This window comes from Primulina tabacum, chromosome 18, assembly GCF_025594145.1.
Source record: "Primulina tabacum isolate GXHZ01 chromosome 18, ASM2559414v2, whole genome shotgun sequence".
Classification (NCBI taxonomy): Eukaryota; Viridiplantae; Streptophyta; class Magnoliopsida; order Lamiales; family Gesneriaceae; genus Primulina; species Primulina tabacum.
The window spans coordinates 31,861,044-31,878,859 of NC_134567.1; the positions used below are offsets into that span (position 1 = coordinate 31,861,044).

Genomic DNA, 17,816 nt, shown 5'->3' on the forward strand with positions numbered 1-17,816 from the left:
TACATTTTTTCATTCACTATATATCTTTACGATAAAACTATTTTTATACATTTAAACCCCTAAAATTACTCAAAACTTTGTTAGGTCTCTCCACATAAACCTACATAACTCCATCAAATTTCGTTACGAAGCTGCGTGAATTGGCACGTGGTTTACACTGTACCAGTTTCCTGCAGATAATTGTGAACAAATCTCCGAACCTTCTATGAATTCGATGTATGCTGCAGTGTTCTGTTGGGATATCTGATTGGTTTTAGTTCCTCGATATCAATAAAGGTGAGTTTTTTTGCATCTTTTGTTGGTAAATGAAGTTGAGCGAGGGAGGTGGATTTGCGAGGCTGGGGTTTTCTGTGAATTTGAGTAATTTGATGGCCTTGGGCGTTGTGTCTTTGTTAGTTAATCCTTTTTTGTTGTATGTATGTGTTTTGGAACTGGGGAAAGGGCGCTTAGGCTGAAATTATGTTCTGGTTAATGTTTGATTTGAATTTGGTTGATTTTTATGAGTCATATTGGTTTTGTCAATGATTGACTACTATGGGCACTTGTTAGAATTTAATCTCACGGAGTTTCACTTTCTCTGCTTTCTCGGAAGGATTTGCTCTTTCCAACTTTCGCACGAGGCTACGCCAGTTCTATTTCTCTGTCCCACCCTGCAAAAGGAAAAAAAAAAGATGCCAGTTTTATCTTATTGTGTTTTCGACGTACAAAAGGGAAGCTTTAAAACTTCGTAGATTTGGAAGCTTGATCACTACGCGATATACTCCCTCCTCATAGTTTTATTACCTCATTATGAGAGCAGAATTTAGATTTACGCACTGTCATAAGTGCTTTTGGAGTCGCATTGTTATTTTAATTACGATATTTTTGGATGGGAAACCGCGGAAACTTTTATCGGGGACTGGGAAGGGATGAGCTATTCATTTGTGATATGGCTCTAGGATTTTTTACGGGTCAAAACTTAGATTTACTGGTTTTTCCCATTCACTTTATTTACTAAGGCGGCTAGGTTACAATCTTTAGTATTTGTTTTCATATTTAGATTATTAACTTGTTGAATCATAATTAGGTAATTTGGAATCGTAATGAAAATTATAAAGATTAATAATCAATTGGTTAACATATTCTCCCATGAGCCAAATAATTTTTCATCTACTTCGCAGTTCGCATGATACAAAAGCATGTATTCTGCTAATTTAAAAACGTAAATCATTGAATATGTTCGGTAAAAGCTAAGTAGTTGCTCATCGAAATCATTGAACTATTTGATTTTGTGTTTTTGTTCTCAGTTTTTTCACTATCCACGGTCTCTGTTTAAAAAAGTTTTCAGAAACCTCGGTTCTCATAACATAAATTGGAGAGGAAGGTGCTCCTCCTGACTGTTGTGGAATAGACAAACTCCGTGTAATGAGATCATCTTTCGTTCATGGTCCTTGTCTCTCCTTCTGTGTAAAAAGGTGCTAGATTTACTTCAAATCTTCAATCGAGTCAGGAAATGCCACATAGCTATTTCTCAAACCTTCGTGGTGCAATCAAGCACGAAGTCTGGAGAACAATCTCCAGGGATCATAAGGGACTACAAGAAGAAGAAAATGCTTTGATTGGCCGAGGGAAATTTCTTTTTTCCAGCTCAGGGCTTCATCATGTACCCTCAAGGAAATTCACTGTCCCGCAGCTACTTGTGTATACTGGCACTGTTGCCACTGCTCAAGTAAATTCTCATATTACCAGTCGAAAAAAGAATCTTTCAGTTGTTGGAGCAGTTTCTCGTGCAATTTCTATACCGTCTGTAACAGGTCCTTCATTTCAAGTTTGTGGATACCACTTTGAGAGTCTGTTTTCAGAGTCTAGTCCAGTCTTAAGCATAAATTTGCAAAAGGCACTTCTGTCTACTTGTGGATACAAATTATCTCTTACCAACTGCTCGAGTTTGACAACTAGGCCTGCTGACCTTGGTGTGGCAGCACACCAGTTTTTTAGTTCTTACAGCAGAAGAAGCTTTCACAGTTGTAGCAAAGTTAGCACGAGTTCGAGAAATAAAGAACAGCCAAATAACTTGTTGCTCTATGGGTATCTTATACACAATGTTTCGAAGAGAAAGGGTAGTGGCAATCCATTCCTCGGGTTTGACTTCATGGGTATCCATATATCATCGGCTGCTTGTTCCTTGACTGGTACTGCTCGTGATGTTTCTTTTGACAACTCTAGAAGGGAGGAACAGCAATTGAGTTCTGCAGATTCATCAGAGCTGTATGTTCATTTCGCTTTGTTGAATTTATACCCTCTTCTAACAATGAAGGGATTGATCATTCTGCTGCTTGATATGATAATATGCTTTTTGGTTGCTTTTAGTTTTAGTTTTGATCCCCTTATTAGATGCTGTCTTTGCTTTAAATCTTTTGGGTGCATATGTACTGACGTTCTTTATTGTTTTAGAGGCTTGTCAGCATTTGTTTCTGATGTTCGAATTTGTACGACTTTTTAACGGTGAAACACTCTTCTCATCCTTGATCTCTGTAAAGAACTGTTCATAAAGTCCCTTAAAGCTGGAAAACACTTTAGAGTATTAGCTGTAGTCTTGCGATACCCCATCAAACCTAAGATCAAGATCCACAATATGACATATGTTCCTTATCAAAAACTATCCGCAAGGCCACCAAAGAAGCTTTCTTCGTGGTTAAAATCATTATGGTAATTTTTTTGGATTCATATTCCCGGTTGGTTGCAGGAATATTCCAACTGACAGACGGCTGAAACTGAATTCAGCATCTTGTTACCTTCCCCACCCTGACAAAGAAGAGACCGGTGGAGAGGATGCTCATTTCATTTGTACTGATGAACAAGCCATTGGTGTTGCTGATGGCGTTGGTGGATGGGCTGATCTTGGTGTTAATGCAGGGTATTATGCTCGTGAGCTCATGTCTAATTCAGTTAATGCAATTCAAGATGAACCTCAGGGTTCTGTTGACCCAGCCAGAGTCCTAGAGAAAGCCTACACTAGCACAAAAGCTAAAGGTTCATCAACTGCTTGTATAATTGCTCTCACTGACCAGGTAGCTTGTGATCAGCATATATTATGTGTCATAAACATGATGAGCAACAATAGTGGATCATCATACTTGTATGCATGGTTTGACAGACTTTGACCAACACTCTATTTTGTGCAGGGTCTCCATGCCATTAATTTAGGGGACAGTGGGTTTTTGGTGGTTAGAGATGGATGTACGGTTTTTAAATCTCCTGTTCAGCAACACAATTTCAATTTTACTTATCAATTGGAGAGTGGTAATGGTGGAGATTTGCCTAGTTCTGGACAGGTTTGTTAGCCCCTTCTTTGTTTGTGCTTTCTTTTTGCTAAATTTTATGATAGGCTTGTCAATTAAGAAATAAATCATTTTGTGGTTTTTTTAGGGTAATTTTTTCCAAGTGCTCTGTAACGTAATTGAATTTGTCCGCTAAGTGATTTGTTGAATTTAATTATTTAGAGCTCTGATTTTTAGGTTGTCTAATGTCTATAATTTCAGACCGCGATCCAATTTCCTGAAATTCCAACACCGCTTAATTCTGTTGCTAGAATATTTTACTGATGATGCTTTCCACCGTGCTTTAAACTTCAATGTTAGAACTTTCCCCATAGATTCACTTGTCTTTCGTTTTACATCTGCTGCTAGGATATTAACATTATTGTCATGTCAAATTATAAAAATCTATTTGGCCTTCAAAATTGACACTATTTTGCGTGGACCTTTCTCTTTATGTTGGAACACCGCTATTGAACACTTGACCCTGAATTGATCGAATTTTTCTGTGCCATGCAGGTATTTACCATCCCTATTGCTCCGGGAGATGTTATAATTGCTGGGACTGATGGGCTTTTTGACAATTTGTACAACAGTGACGTTACTGCTGTTGTGGTTCATGCTGTGAGAGCTGGTTTAGGACCTCAAGTGGCAGCACAGAAAATAGCAGCTTTGGCACGACAAAGGGCAGAGGACAAAAATCGGCAGACACCTTTCTCCACAGCTGCCCAAGATGCTGGATTCCGTTATTATGGTGGGAAGCTCGATGACATCACTGTAATTGTTTCTTATATCACCAGTGATGACGATGTATGGCCTCCCTCTACCCACTTCTCTCTGGCTTCTAGTTTATTTTCGAAACTTAGATTTTGAGTGTCTAGCATCATCAACCATTATATTATTCCAATTCCTTAAACCAAAGAGAATGAAAAACTTGAACATAGAAACATCTTGGTGATTGGAATGGGCTGGAAGTTTTGAGACATCTCGTAACTATATATATACTGTTTTGCATTATTGTGGGAAATATTTATCTTCTTTTGTATTGTTGTATGTATTTCGAATTATTCAGACATAAAGTAATTTTCTCATAGAACCGGTTTGTCATGCTACTGCTTTTTTTCACGCAGGGTAGCCTTTCAGCCAAAAGCTCTAAATAGATGATCAATCAATATTCTATCATCATCTTCCACAACTCAAATTCCATCAAATCTTTTGGGACGACACTGATGTACGGGCCAGCTAGATGTTTTTATGGTGCATGCAGAACTTCACGTCTCTTGTGTACATATATGTACACATACTTTGAAGATTTAATACTCTCAGACTTTTGAGACTGATGTGTGCTCAGATATTCCATACTCTCTCAGAACTTCATTGCCCTTGCGATTGATATTTATTATTTTATTCTTTTTTCTGTCATAATTATTATTTATTCTTGAATTTGTTGATGTCTCGCAAAATTCCTTGTTCTTTTTTCCGACACACTTGTTATCTTAGTCAACCTTATGCTGAATAATTTGTATAGCAATTGCCGTGTTATTAGTCAAGCTTCCTACGTAGTTAGTGAACTGCCTTTGTGTAAGACTTGGTGCATATCACCTGTCCCAAAAGTTATTCATATTTAACACAGGGCCAAACATCTAATATTGACCGGTGTGTGACATAGGGTACCACCTAGCACACAGGTTCGACGTGTAAATTTTTCATAGCAGTTAAATTAGCTCTGTATTTTCGGTTTCAACTATTAATTGCTAAAGACCTAGTACTGTTACTCACCGTGATTAAGCATGAGCCCTACGATATGTTAACGTTCATTCATCCTTCTGATCTGGTGGATCTTTGGCTGCTGAAGATGGTGGAGGATCATTTGAGGTTGAAGAATCCTTTTAAGTATACTTCCGTAGGGTCAATTTCGCTTGAAGATTCTTCTGATGTGTCCGTAGAGAGCGAAGATGGCAGGCGAAAGGATCTTGTATAGGGGGGAATTTGTCGAGTCATCGGGGAGAGGTTCAAAGAAAATTTAGATGCGGGAACCCTCTTGAACCCCACATTCTTCGAGTGAAATGTCGTCTTCGTCATCACATCACTCTGTTTGGCCTTGAACATCAGAATGAGCCGATCGATGGGAAGGTTTTCTTCATCTGCAATCTTGTTTTTAGGTCCTTTACCATGCCTTCTTATTCGACTTCTGCTTAGAACAGGCCTCCAGTCAATATCTCTGCCATCACCTTCCTTTCAAGAAAAAAAAATCCCAACTTCGAGTTTTGAATTTCATTTTAGACTGTCAAATGGGATTTAAAGAATTTGCTCATGCGAATTGGATTTGTATGTTCATATAAACTGCATTCTCGTGGGTTAGTTCTGCAGCATGCTCTGCTTATTCTGTGGTGTTGCTAGTGTAAATGGAGAATTAAAGCCATTACGATAGGACTTCAATTCATGCAAATCTTCTTTTGAAATGAAAAAGGCAAAACAACAGCAAAAAAACTCGGGTTGATAGATAATATTTTAGTTATAATTTCTTTTCAAAATCATAATTTTCAGCTTCATATTATAATACAATGACTAATTGTAATTTTTGGGAAGTACTTGTCATTCAAGTCATTAATCATAAATTTGTTAGTCAACAATAGTAATAATAACCAAAATAAACGTGTCAATATATATTATTATTAAAACCAGATCCTTCGAGAAGCTGTATTAGTGAATTTGGTGATTTTTTTTTTTTACTTCATCAAAATAATCTCATTGTTCCCAAATTTCAACTTCTATTTTAAAGGATTAAAGAATAATAATTATTTTTTTCTATTTAGCTTAGCTTTTTTTTATAAATATAAAATATGATGAACCCACACACACATATTTTTATTTTATCAATGATTTTACGAACACAACTGAAAAAATTAAATAGGTGTTTTCGCAAAAACAAGTGGAAAAAGAGCCGTGAAGGAATCTCACTATACTTTACGTGTTTATTTAACAAACGGGACAGTTTTCTTGTGAATGGTAAGAAAATTAGCGAGTCAACGGCTAAGAGGTTGTGCCATTCTGATCCCTTAACCGTTAAGTTTAACGCATAAAACTGTGCCATTCATTGTAAATTTCTGCTATAAAACGGTCTCAACAACCACAAAGTTTCAGTATATAGAGCATATGGCGTACCCCCACGGCCACCACCACCATGACCACCATAGTCGAGACAGGAGAGAAATAGAAGATTACCCGCCTCGGCCGCCGCCTCCCTTTTACGAGGAATTTGCACCTCCGCCTCCTCCTAGGCCGCCGCCTCCCTTTTACGAGGAATTCGCGCCTCCGCCTCCGCCTCCGCAATTCTACCACACCTCCCATCCGGACCCATATCCTCCTCCGGGCCCATATCCTCCTCCGCCTGCACCCGCCTTCAGCCACTACCCTCCGCCGCCCCAATCGGCGGGAGACCACCACCACCGTCACCACCATCATTTACCCCACTTTCCGTCGATTGTGCACCACCACTCCCACCACAAGGATGAAGAAGAAGCTGTCAGATCCTCCGTTCGGATGTATTGTAAGGCAGATAGTAATTACTCCTTAAGTATTCGGAATGGTAAGGTTATTCTTGCCCGCCACGATCCATCAGACCCATTTCAGGTTACTTATTTTTCCTGAAAATTTATTCGTTTCGAAGGAAAAAAAAGGATCTTGAGTTCCTTGTGTGATTTTGGGTGAATTTGATGATTTCAGCATTGGATTAAAGATGAGAGGCACAGCACGAGAGTGAAAGATGAACAGGGATTTCCTAGCTTCGCTTTGATTAACAAAGCCACCGGACAAGCTATGAAACACTCGATAGGCGCCACTTATCCAGTATTTTACGCTTCTTCTCTGTTCCAGAATTTTTCCGTATATTATCTTAATTTTTATCTAAAAGTTTTACTATTCGAGCTTACTGGTGGTGATCAGAAGTTAAAAGTGAAATCGTTTGATCCTCCACCCATATTTCTAGATATTTGAGTTGGATCGAAGATATCAGTCCTGGGAAAGTCAGGATATGATTATGATTGTTAGATGTTTTATTTCTGAGTCGAGGTTTTTTTTCCGGTGGCAATGAGCTCACTAAGTTGGGTCGGCCTTGCAGCCAAAACAATAGTTTCCAAAGAATGTTTGAGATGATACTGATCAATTCTGTATAATATCGTGAGCAATTAATTAATGACATTAACTCGGTAGAGCTCTTACTCAACGAGCTAGTTTCTGCTGCCATCGACTCTCAATGAGAACATTAATTAGGTCCAAGATGAAAGTTGAAATTGATCACAAAATCTTCTACGTTAACCAGACAAAGGTCGCCGTGTATGTGTTGAAATCCACTGGCAAGATGACAAGAGGTGACTTTGTTCGCCTTTGTCTCAAAATAGTATACTCACATGAAACCTTATGCAAAGAGAGATTACTAATTACGTTTATTTTTCATGCATCCAATATAATGCGCGGTCGTGTGAATCAAGAGAACTGATGATATGAAACTGTTGGAAATAATTCTTTGACAGGTCCAGTTAATCCCTTACAATCCTGATGTTCTTGATGAATCCATTTTGTGGACCGAGAGCAAGGACTTGGGTGATAGCTACCGAACTATAAGGATGGTTAATAACATTCGTCTGAATGTTGATGCTTTCCATGGAGACAAAAACCATGGCGGGGTTCATGACGGCTCCACGATTGTTCTTTGGGAATGGAAAAAAGGCGATAATCAGCGTTGGAAGATCTTTCCTCACTGTAAGTATTACGAGATTGTACAAGAGTTCACTTGGCAGAACCGTTCGGTGAATTTTCTTTGCCAATGTAATTTTAAACTTTTGTGATGGTTTAATTTCCTATTTCTTCTCTGTTCTTTGTAGGAACTAGAAAGGGTTTGTGTGCTGCAAATGATGATCTGTGGAATTTACAGATTGCTGAGATTTCCATGTTTAGTTCTCTCTGTTAGGCAACAAAATCTGATGTTCGGTGTATTTTGATTTGTACTTATCGATGTGGCTGCCACGCTATTTCCTTTTAATAATATTTGTTACATCGGTTTTATACATGACATGATTCGTTCGCATGTATTTTAACATTATTATTTAATAAAATATTATTTTTTCATTATGCCAAATATTTTTCGGTCTGTGTCAAGTAAATACGTGCCATATCTAGAGCTTTGGAAAACTAATTTGATGTTCTATGCACCGGACCTAATTAAAATTTTTTAGTTTGGGACATTTTTTAGTATGAACAACAAAAATTAATTGTTGGATATATAATAAATAATAAGACAAATTGTTTTTTTTTTAAATAAATTACAAAAAGTAGTTTATTTTATTTTAAAATTTGTTCTTGTTATTTTTTAATAATTGGATTTAAACTAGTTGTGAGACGATCTCACGAATCTTTATTTGTGATAAAAAATAATACTTTTAGCATAAAAAATAATATTTTTTTATGGATGACCTAAATAAGATATACATCTCATAAAATATGACCTGTGAGATCGTCTAACATAAATTTTTGCTTAAACTAGATTAGTAGGATAGTAGTTACCGAATTAAAATTGATCGTATGCTACATATAATTGACTAAAACTCATTACGAGTACAATGTCGCGCACGGACATTATTGGATATTGCCTTCGGCAATCACTTCTGTATTTTGTAACTTGACGCCGGCAAAAAATTCGAAAGAGATCAATTTTCCGAAGTGTGATTGGATTTGGATCTTGTTCCCTTACGGTGATTAATATTTTGTTTCGTCGGTATTCGGATTGAAGTGAAATTGAATTCGAATTTTATTTGTTTTTTGTTGAGATGCATTGTTGGTTATCACGCGAATGTCTTTTTATGTTGATTTTCGACGAAATATTTGGGAATTGGATCCGGAAATATGGTTGTAAATCGATCGATTTGTTTTTTTGGTTTGTTGAGTTTACTATATGTGTTGAGGGTTAAAATGAAAGTGAAACTCTGGATTCGCGTTCGTTATGAAAGTTGAATTATATCCGAGTGTTTTGTCTCATTGGAAAGTTTGTCCTTTGATTTGATGTAATGAGTGTTCATCATCTCTATCTGGTGCTTCCCCGCCTGAAGTTCAACTGTACTTAAACCTGGAAAAACCGTTCGTTAAATTTCTAAAACTATTTCTAAGTATTGAATTACGAACTGTCACCCGTTTGACATGTGATCCATATCAGCTCCATCTGTTCATACAACTTCATGGATGTTTTCCTGTTTATTCTACTCGCAGTTGTTTTTGGGAAAATACATTTGATTGTATAAAACTGCCCTTTTAATCTCACATCCATCTATGTTTGGAGATCTTGCATCTGTACCTAACAACAGTCCGCATTTACGCAAGTCTGGAAGCCGATCTGTTGTGTTTGATGTTGGTGAGAGAATATTTATCTTACAGTTTCTTTTAGACATGGTTTTCGCCTTTTTCGCTGATTTGTTCCGCGTATTAACTATTTATGATACTATCAGCCAGGTACAAATGAACTGGGAAATAGCGCCGAAGAAGATTTCTTACATTCCACAGTGTCAAATGTAATGAAGGGCGTGAGTTCACCATTGCCAAGTGTGGCTATTAAGCCTTCTTCTGTTCTGCTATGGAGATTCAAGGTATCACTATAACCAAGTTTATCGGGTTAGGTATGATTATAACCTGGTCAAATGATTTATAACTTTCTTTGAATTTTTAATTTCCTGGGTTTATCAACAATCCTTCATAATTGAGGGAACGAGTATTATGATGAGTACATTTGGATATAATAAGGTCTATTTTCTTTTTTCGTATATTTCTCTTAGTTGCTTGAAGAAAGGGGAACAACCATTAATAGGAAAAATTAGGGAAATTAGTGATTTTTATGTTTCTTTGATAAAGTAGGAAATTGTTATCCAGCAGCATGAGTAGAACATTTATCATACATTGAATTTGTTCCTAAAGCTAGTTTTTAGTGGAACTTATGATGTGTAGACATCGTTCGATCTTATGATGTGAAAACATTGTTGAATGGGAGGCCATAAATGCTGGAATTGCTCTGATTGGGAGCAGTAAAATAAACGGGATAATGGAATATTTCATCTTCAAATCCTTAGAACTAGAGACCATCTTCAATATGCCAAAATCATTGTAATTTTAGATGAAATATGACAGTTGCTCTAGAATAATTTCTACATTTCCCATTTACACTGAAATACTGAACTTAAAAACACCAAGTGAAATTCGCCTGAAAAGCATGATTTCAAAATTAGAAAATTACAAAACCAACAAGAATGAGCTAAATGTATGAATAAGGTATATTTAGAATTGGGGGCCAATGAGAAGTTCAAATAAATTACAAATATAATAATCTGTTCTTAAATTTTAAAACAGAAAAGTGGCCTTACATGGGCCAAAATGACTGGATTTGCCTCAGAGAAATTCAACGTGGTCAGAAACTTTGAGAACACCGCTTGATATCGTATTGTACATCTCACATTTCCAATAAATCAAAAGTCTCACACTAGCGAGACTAGTGTGAGGCCCTTTGAAATCATACTCACCTTTCTTTCTTCATGAGATTTCATAACTCTTGATACTGTCAAAACTTCAAAAGTTATGAGTTCTATGGCCATTTGAAGTATTATCAATAAATCACTTTTCTTCTTGCTTTTGTTCTAAACTCTTTCAAATCATACTCACCTTGTAGGGCCCTTGGTCTCACAATAGCGAACATACATGCGGTTCAGGGGTGTTACCTACCTTTTGTCCTACTTCTAGTTCATCTCTTGCTGTAGTTATACAAAATTCACTATCTATAGAGTGTGGCAAAGTATATGATCCTCCTGGAGCTTTACGCTCATTTTTTGGATGATTGACATGTGTACAATTTAATTATTTATCACTTTATTTTTCTTTGTTTCTTTAGAAATGATACACATGTCAATCTTCCAAGTCATGGGGTGTCAAGATCCTGGAGGAACATAGACTTAGCCATAGATTGCCTAAAACTGTGATGATTCTGGTGTGGCCCAGTGGGTATTAACAGATTTTTTTGCTGGAAATAATTTCAACAAAATTGAATCTGTCATTGTGGTAATTGATTCCTTCTGGGGCTTTCTGCTTCAGTTTCTTCATCTTTTCTCCATGATTTATGACACGATATGCTTTACTTAAATATCTCGCACCTAACATATTGCAGTCAATCATTTCTCTTTAATGCAGTGAGAATTAAATTGTTAATCGATTTTAACTTAATATTTCTCCGTGCTACTAAATTATTTTTTATTATGAAATATTGTAATGATCGAGTTCAAGCAAAGTTGATTATTGTGTCGCTGAAGTCACTTCATCAATGACATAGAACCACAGCTTCTGTTTGAATTATATATCTTTTTGTCCACCGCCTCGTTTTTAATTTACTTTATGTACAGGTATTGCTGTTAATCGTATGGGTATTCATTTGTTGCAAGGTCGGTGTTATACTTAAAATGGATGTACACATGCACGCCTTAATGCATCTAGCATGTCTTTGTATGTGTCTTTGTTGCCTGTATTTTGGTTGGATGACTAAACCTCCAAAGTTTCGCATGATATATACTTCATTTCTAGTTGGCTCATATTGAGTGTTTATGGCTGCCATTTGCAGATTGGATGGGATTCTGTCATGAGAATGAGTGCAGATATGAGGGATTTATTTTTGTACGAGGATTTTTTGTATTATAATCCTCAACATGTTAAAATCTATTTGTTCTGTTGGCCAGAATGGCTTTTCAACACACTGTGTTTGCTTTATTGCAGACTATGATGGTTTGGCTATGGGGAATAAATCTGTGGGTTTTTTCTCAGGCTAATGTTGGTTATGCTAAAATCTTTGACTTAGATCAAAGTCATCTCACTCATAAAGAAATATGGACGGTATGCCTAACTGTGAAACCGGAACCATTAATGCTCTGAGATGTTTGATGGTCCTCCACAACCCTGTTTGCTGTTTGGAAATTTCCTATCATCACTGTGATACATAAGTTCCGTGTATATTTAAATTTTGTATGCGTATCGTGAATTATAATTATTTTAGAGGGTTGAAATTATCGCTGTATGCTTCATTTTGTTATTTCTGTGGGGAACTTATAAACTGTGTCTTTTATTTCACTTTTTTCTTGTTATGTGTTATGCTTGAATTCAAATTTTGATAACTTTTTTGTCCTTGTTTTATCACACGTTTGTTTTTTGATGCAGTAATTCATGACGTGTCTCTGTTTTTATGAATTTTTCACTATGCTTTTCCAATTTTTTACCTGGGAAGCCACTGGACGTAAATTTTTTATTTAGATTTTCTAAATGTAAAGTTAGCTCATGCATTAACGGTACTTTTATGCTATCCTACAAACTGGATGCATTTCATGAAGTTCCCAATGCTGCAGTCTTGCAAAAATCGGACTTCAAATAGATGAAAAATCTTCTAACGATATTTCTCCTTCTCGGCCAAATAATTTTTGTGTTCCTATTTGGAATATCAATACTCGCAAGTAGCTTTTCGACATCAATTATTGAAGCATCTTTTTCTCTCCATTGTGGCAAACAGCATTTGGCATCAGCGGTCAAGAAATTGAAGCATTCGTATTGAAATTACCAATACCTTGATTTGTGCTTGAACTAATTTTTCTTCTATTTCATTACCAATAATTCACTTTTAAGTATCAAGAGATAAGATTTGGTTTCCCTGTATCATATATCTGTGCCATATATTTGTTACTTGTTACTTACTCATGATTTAAGTAATGTCTCAGTGTGCCATCTGGATGACGATCATTGTCCCAACTAGCATGACAGCATATCTGTATCTTTATTCACATGGAGAAGTAACTTTGGCTGCATCCCAACCAGTGTAATAGATTATTCCTTTCCTGGATATTATTGTAATGTGTTCTCTATTTCAGAATTTCTTGCTAATGATTTTATAGGCCTGCACAAATGATGTGGATTGAGGAGTTCTCTCGTTTTTCTTTAACATATTCTCTTGGTATGTTCTCTTTTGGCGTGTAGCTTGAAAAGGCAAAAAGTAGAGGTGATATAGCTGCAACAAGTAAGGTGAAAAATGTTTATATATCACACATCCACAAGAACGGATCCAATAAATGAGATGACCATGTTTGTGATCTATGTGTTGAAATCATTGGATTTAAATCATTTTCATTAAGATAAACTATGGGATAAAATTCCTTAGATGGAGATGTCAAGTTTGGCTGTCATTTACTTTGGATACTTTTATGATTCTTGTCTGTTTGAAGACTAGTTTTTCAAAAGGTCGATGGATTCTCTTGCATGCCTCTCACCAATGATGTCAACAGAGCCTTAATTTTGAAATCAATTTTTCCCGTGCACAATTATCTTAGTTTCCTATGTGAAATTATATAACTTGGAACATGTCCATGGGTTTTTTGACTTGGAAATGTTCCTGTTGATATCATCATGTTAGTCCCCTAATTTGACTTGTGATTATATTCGATTGGGCTTCCTTTTTAACTTCGTTGTTTTGGTTCATCATGCATCTGGAAAATCCGACCAGCAGTTACGTTTATGTTGGCACTGCAGGTACTCTTGTATGCTGTTATTGCATTGACTCTCGTATTTCCATTCCATATTTTTCATCTGGCTTCTCGCTACTTTTTGTTGAGAACCCTCTGGCGTATAGTGTTGCCACTACAGGTAAGATTTGATTTAATGTATAGTTGCATTTATTGTGCTACCCAGGAAATCACAGATTCCATTATTTAAAGTAGTTTTACATGCCTTGGGAAGTGAGGGAATGGCTGTTATACAGTTTCTTCTATCATCCAAGAGAACTGGAGAGAAAAAATTGAACATTGGAAGCAATCAATTGGGGGCCAGTGACCCCCTTTTCTTACCTTTCTGTCATGGAATCCGACAAAGATCTATTTGTTCGCATTATATTTTCTCTAATTGTGGGGAGCTGCGCAAGATATTCATTTAGTAATTGGTTGCCATGTCTTGTTTTTCTTTCAAGTTTTGTTGTCCGAAAACTTACATCTGACACAAAATCACCGGGTCGGATTAAAATTTCTTTTAGGCTCTTTTGCTCCTTTCATCAGAAAAAGAGATTTATGAATTTTAGGGCTTGATTATTTAAGCAGTAGGTTGTTTGTGTTTTTCCTTATGCAGTGTTACTTTCTGAAACAGGCAATTACATTTGCTGACTTCTTTTTAGCGGATATACTGACCTCTGTGTCAAAGGTAGACATCCTCTTGTTGCTTATTGTTTCTTGGCAAAGTTATCTGTAGTACATGAAATTTGTACCTTTGTATGTGATTTATCTGTGTTTCATTTATTTAAGTGGTTAGTACTGTTCTCTTTACACTCAGAATGTTGATTGGGAGAACTTTGAGAAAGTAACGAATCATTTTGTTTTCCATGTCTTGTACATGTGCAGCTGATGTAAGATCCTATGATTTGTGGTTAATTTTTTGTCATGATGTCTCTTGTAAGCTGTTTTAACTTTGGTTTGTTATGCCTGCCCTATCCATGCAGGTTTTCTCGGATTTGGAGCGTTCTGTATGTCGAATGGTCCATCGTCAGGTTTCTATGACAATCCAAACTTTTCATCTTATAATGTTGAATATAGCTAATAGGATTCCTCTAGTTTCCTGTTTCATGAAGCCACTTAGACGTGGTTTATAAGGCTCAGATTTCTAATGCGGTCAAAAGAATTTCATTGCTGATTCAAATTTATTCCTTGGAATTTTAAACATCTACATCTGTCTTGGCCTCTCTGAGTTCTTGAATTTTATTTTTCGCATGTTTGATTATGGAATTTTGGTGAAATTCGATTTGAAATTTTCAAGTACATACTTTACCTTTTGCTTTCTTTTTCCTTGAAAGCTTACCACGTTTCTTAGATATTGATATGTCAATTAAAAATAGTAAATTATCTTGTAGTTGTTAAATTATTGTAGACTTCTTAAAACTCTTGAATCAAATATCTTACGTCATAAGTTGCATAGTTCCATTTTTTGAAGAAAATATGTCATACGTTATCTTACAGGCACAATAAAATATTTTTAAATAAATAATCAAATTGTTAATAATAATATATATAATTTTAATTCTACTGGTTGCAGTCGGTATGTACAAAGGTTTCAAATATACGAAGACCCGAAAAGATCATTTGTAAGATTATTATTTTGTGGTACTCAGATGATTACTTGGTAAGAAGATTTATATATTTTAATTTATTATTTATAGTATATTGTTGCCTACACTGAATCAAGACTAGCCAAACTCGTTTATGTTCTGCTTCTCATTCACATTTTCCCCTCTCCTACGGCTCATCATCATCAGTGCCAACACCTTTTTTTCTCATGCCAATTTTAGAAATTCAATGAATATTTGGAAATGAGGGCAGATGATAAATGACGAAAAGGTGAGTTGATTTGAGTCATTAATAAAATTTGCATATTGTGCCAGCCTTGAAGTATTCAACGGCAGTTCCAGTTATTTTTCTTTCTGCCCTCAAGTATCATGTCTTCCCCGACAAGTGGACGAGTATGTACCGACCTCTGTGGCTTGTTTCAAGTGTAGTGAACTCTTTATACTCTTTCTACTGGGATGTTACCAGAGATTGGGACTTGAGGTACGGATGCCATGAAATTATTGATCCTTGATTTTCTAGTGAATTTGTTTGATTTGATTGACTTTCAGATCTCTTTTCTTCATATGTATCTTCAGTGCTTTTCTTTCGAGTTGCATTTCAGTGCCTTGTCTTGTTAGCTGACGGCTATTTCTTTTATGCCACCAGTTGCTTCACTCGGATTTTCAAGTTCGGTAAACCACACGTTTTGTCCCAGTTGTTATACGGAAGGAAATGGGTGAACCTTCTTTCTTTTTGTTATCTGACAATAATTATGTTGCTTAGGTCTGTATGCATTATTACCATATTAACATGTAGACTGCCCTAATCTTCTGCAAACTAATATTTTCCATACATCTTATTACTGATACGTGGCAAATATTTTCCAGTTATTGAAGTTGCAATACCAAGTATTACAAAAGATTCAGAACGCATCTGTATACCAAGTGTACTACAGAAAGAACTGAAAAAAGTTCATGTCCTATTTGTTTTATACGTCTGGTGCGGCTGTCTATACCTTGTGAATCAACTCTTTGTGCTTTCAACCTGGCAGGTTTATCTTTGGGTACTCAGCAGCAATCTTATCCTACGATGCACGTGGACGTACAAGCTGTCAGCTCATCTTCGACACAATTACCTAACGGTGTTCACTATAACTGCCCTGGAAATGCTACGCCGGTTCCAATGGGTTTTCTTTCGAGTTGAAAACGAGTGGAACAAAATGAACTCGAAATCCAACAGTCAACTATCTATGATTGACAACCCTAGTGAGGAAGATAAATTGCTTAATTCCAATAGTCATAATCATAGATTATCACCTTTCCATATTTGATTTTTACATTTTTTTCTTATCACAAATCACTACAGTAATATAACAAAGCATAAATAGTTTCTTTTTTGATGGGAATGGAGAAGGCGCTGCCGACAAACATTTGCACGAGGTCAGAAAGTATACGTGGGCAATCACGACTCTTCTGGATTTTGGCATTTTTTATTCATGAAATTGTACGATGTATGCCAATATTGAGGCTGAATTTTAACCCTGTGTCGTGAATCCTAAAAGTATAAGAAAGCAAATTATCATTACTAAAGCTTTCGTTCTTTGCCTTTGAATTTTCAGTTTTAATTGGTGTTCTCATGTTGCTATACCACCACCCTCCATTATGATAAGTTTGCTGCGCAAATTGTAACAAATTCGGAATAGTTTATGTTACGTAGTAGCGGTTGGGCTCTGACACGTGGTATGAGTATCGTTACATATGCAACACAAATTTGGATATATTTTATGAACCACTAATTAGTGATTTAAACTTGAGTGCATTTTTGAGGGAGAGAGTCTCTTGTTAGACGGTCTTATGAATTTTTATATGTGAGATGTGTCAACCATATCGATATTCACGATAAAAAGTAATATTTTTTCATGGATGACCCAAATAAGAGATTCGTCTCACGAAATACGAGTTGTGAGATCGCCTCACACAAGTTTTTGCCTTATTGAGGTGAGAGTAGACAAAATTCACGGCAACACAATTGTAAATGTTAATTTTCTAGCGACGCAGTGCTCTACGACTTGATTCTTTTATCTAAAAATATTTATGTTTCTATCTTCGCTCTTTCGCTTCTCTCTTTTCGTGCGTAACATATGATCTATATATTTATAATTATGTTTTTCCCTAGACTTGTTTCCTTCGTTAGATACCTACAAATAATGATAAGATATAGTTTATAAAGAAATAAACAATTTTAAACATATCAAATTAAATCTAGAGTCAATTATTATAAAAGTCTAAAAAGACAAAATTTTTAATCAATTATTTACCAAAATTTTATCATTAAAGAAAAAATAATTTTAAAGAATAAATTATATATTGAAACA

At 35.9% G+C, this 17,816-nt stretch overlaps 3 protein-coding genes across 5 annotated transcripts; all 3 read left to right on the top strand.

Annotated features, from left to right (window-relative positions):
* Nucleotides 1-57: 57 nt before the first annotated feature.
* LOC142532890 (putative protein phosphatase 2C 55) lies at nt 58-4,837 on the top strand. Of its 3 annotated transcripts, none has more exons than XM_075639426.1 (6): nt 58-276; nt 1,287-2,247; nt 2,726-3,050; nt 3,165-3,314; nt 3,816-4,106; nt 4,427-4,837. In XM_075639426.1, exons 2-6 carry the CDS (start codon nt 1,493-1,495, stop codon nt 4,454-4,456), a joined length of 1,551 nt encoding a protein of 516 aa, XP_075495541.1. In that variant the 5' UTR covers nt 58-276; nt 1,287-1,492; the 3' UTR covers nt 4,457-4,837. The 3 variants fall into 3 exon arrangements, with proteins under 3 accessions (XP_075495541.1, XP_075495539.1, XP_075495540.1); XM_075639424.1 differs by having other exon boundaries at nt 1,321-2,247; XM_075639425.1 differs by having other exon boundaries at nt 1,328-2,247.
* Nucleotides 4,838-6,295: 1,458 nt separating this feature from the next.
* On the top strand, nt 6,296-8,418 carry LOC142533573 (ricin B-like lectin R40G3). Its single transcript, XM_075640396.1, has 4 exons — nt 6,296-6,929; nt 7,023-7,145; nt 7,829-8,057; nt 8,180-8,418. Coding segments are annotated over exons 1-4 (831 nt in total). The 5' UTR covers nt 6,296-6,452; the 3' UTR covers nt 8,182-8,418.
* Nucleotides 8,419-8,899: 481 nt separating this feature from the next.
* On the top strand, nt 8,900-17,041 carry LOC142532624 (uncharacterized). Its single transcript, XM_075638950.1, is given in 14 exon segments — nt 8,900-9,046; nt 9,558-9,699; nt 9,798-9,931; nt 11,726-11,764; nt 11,941-12,020; nt 12,080-12,209; nt 13,082-13,177; nt 13,887-13,985; nt 14,493-14,546; nt 14,842-14,980; nt 15,447-15,480; nt 15,749-15,943; nt 16,109-16,178; nt 16,494-17,041. Coding segments are annotated over 13 exon segments (1,431 nt in total). The 5' UTR covers nt 8,900-9,046; nt 9,558-9,617; the 3' UTR covers nt 16,773-17,041.
* The last annotated feature ends 775 nt before the right edge of the window (nt 17,042-17,816 follow it).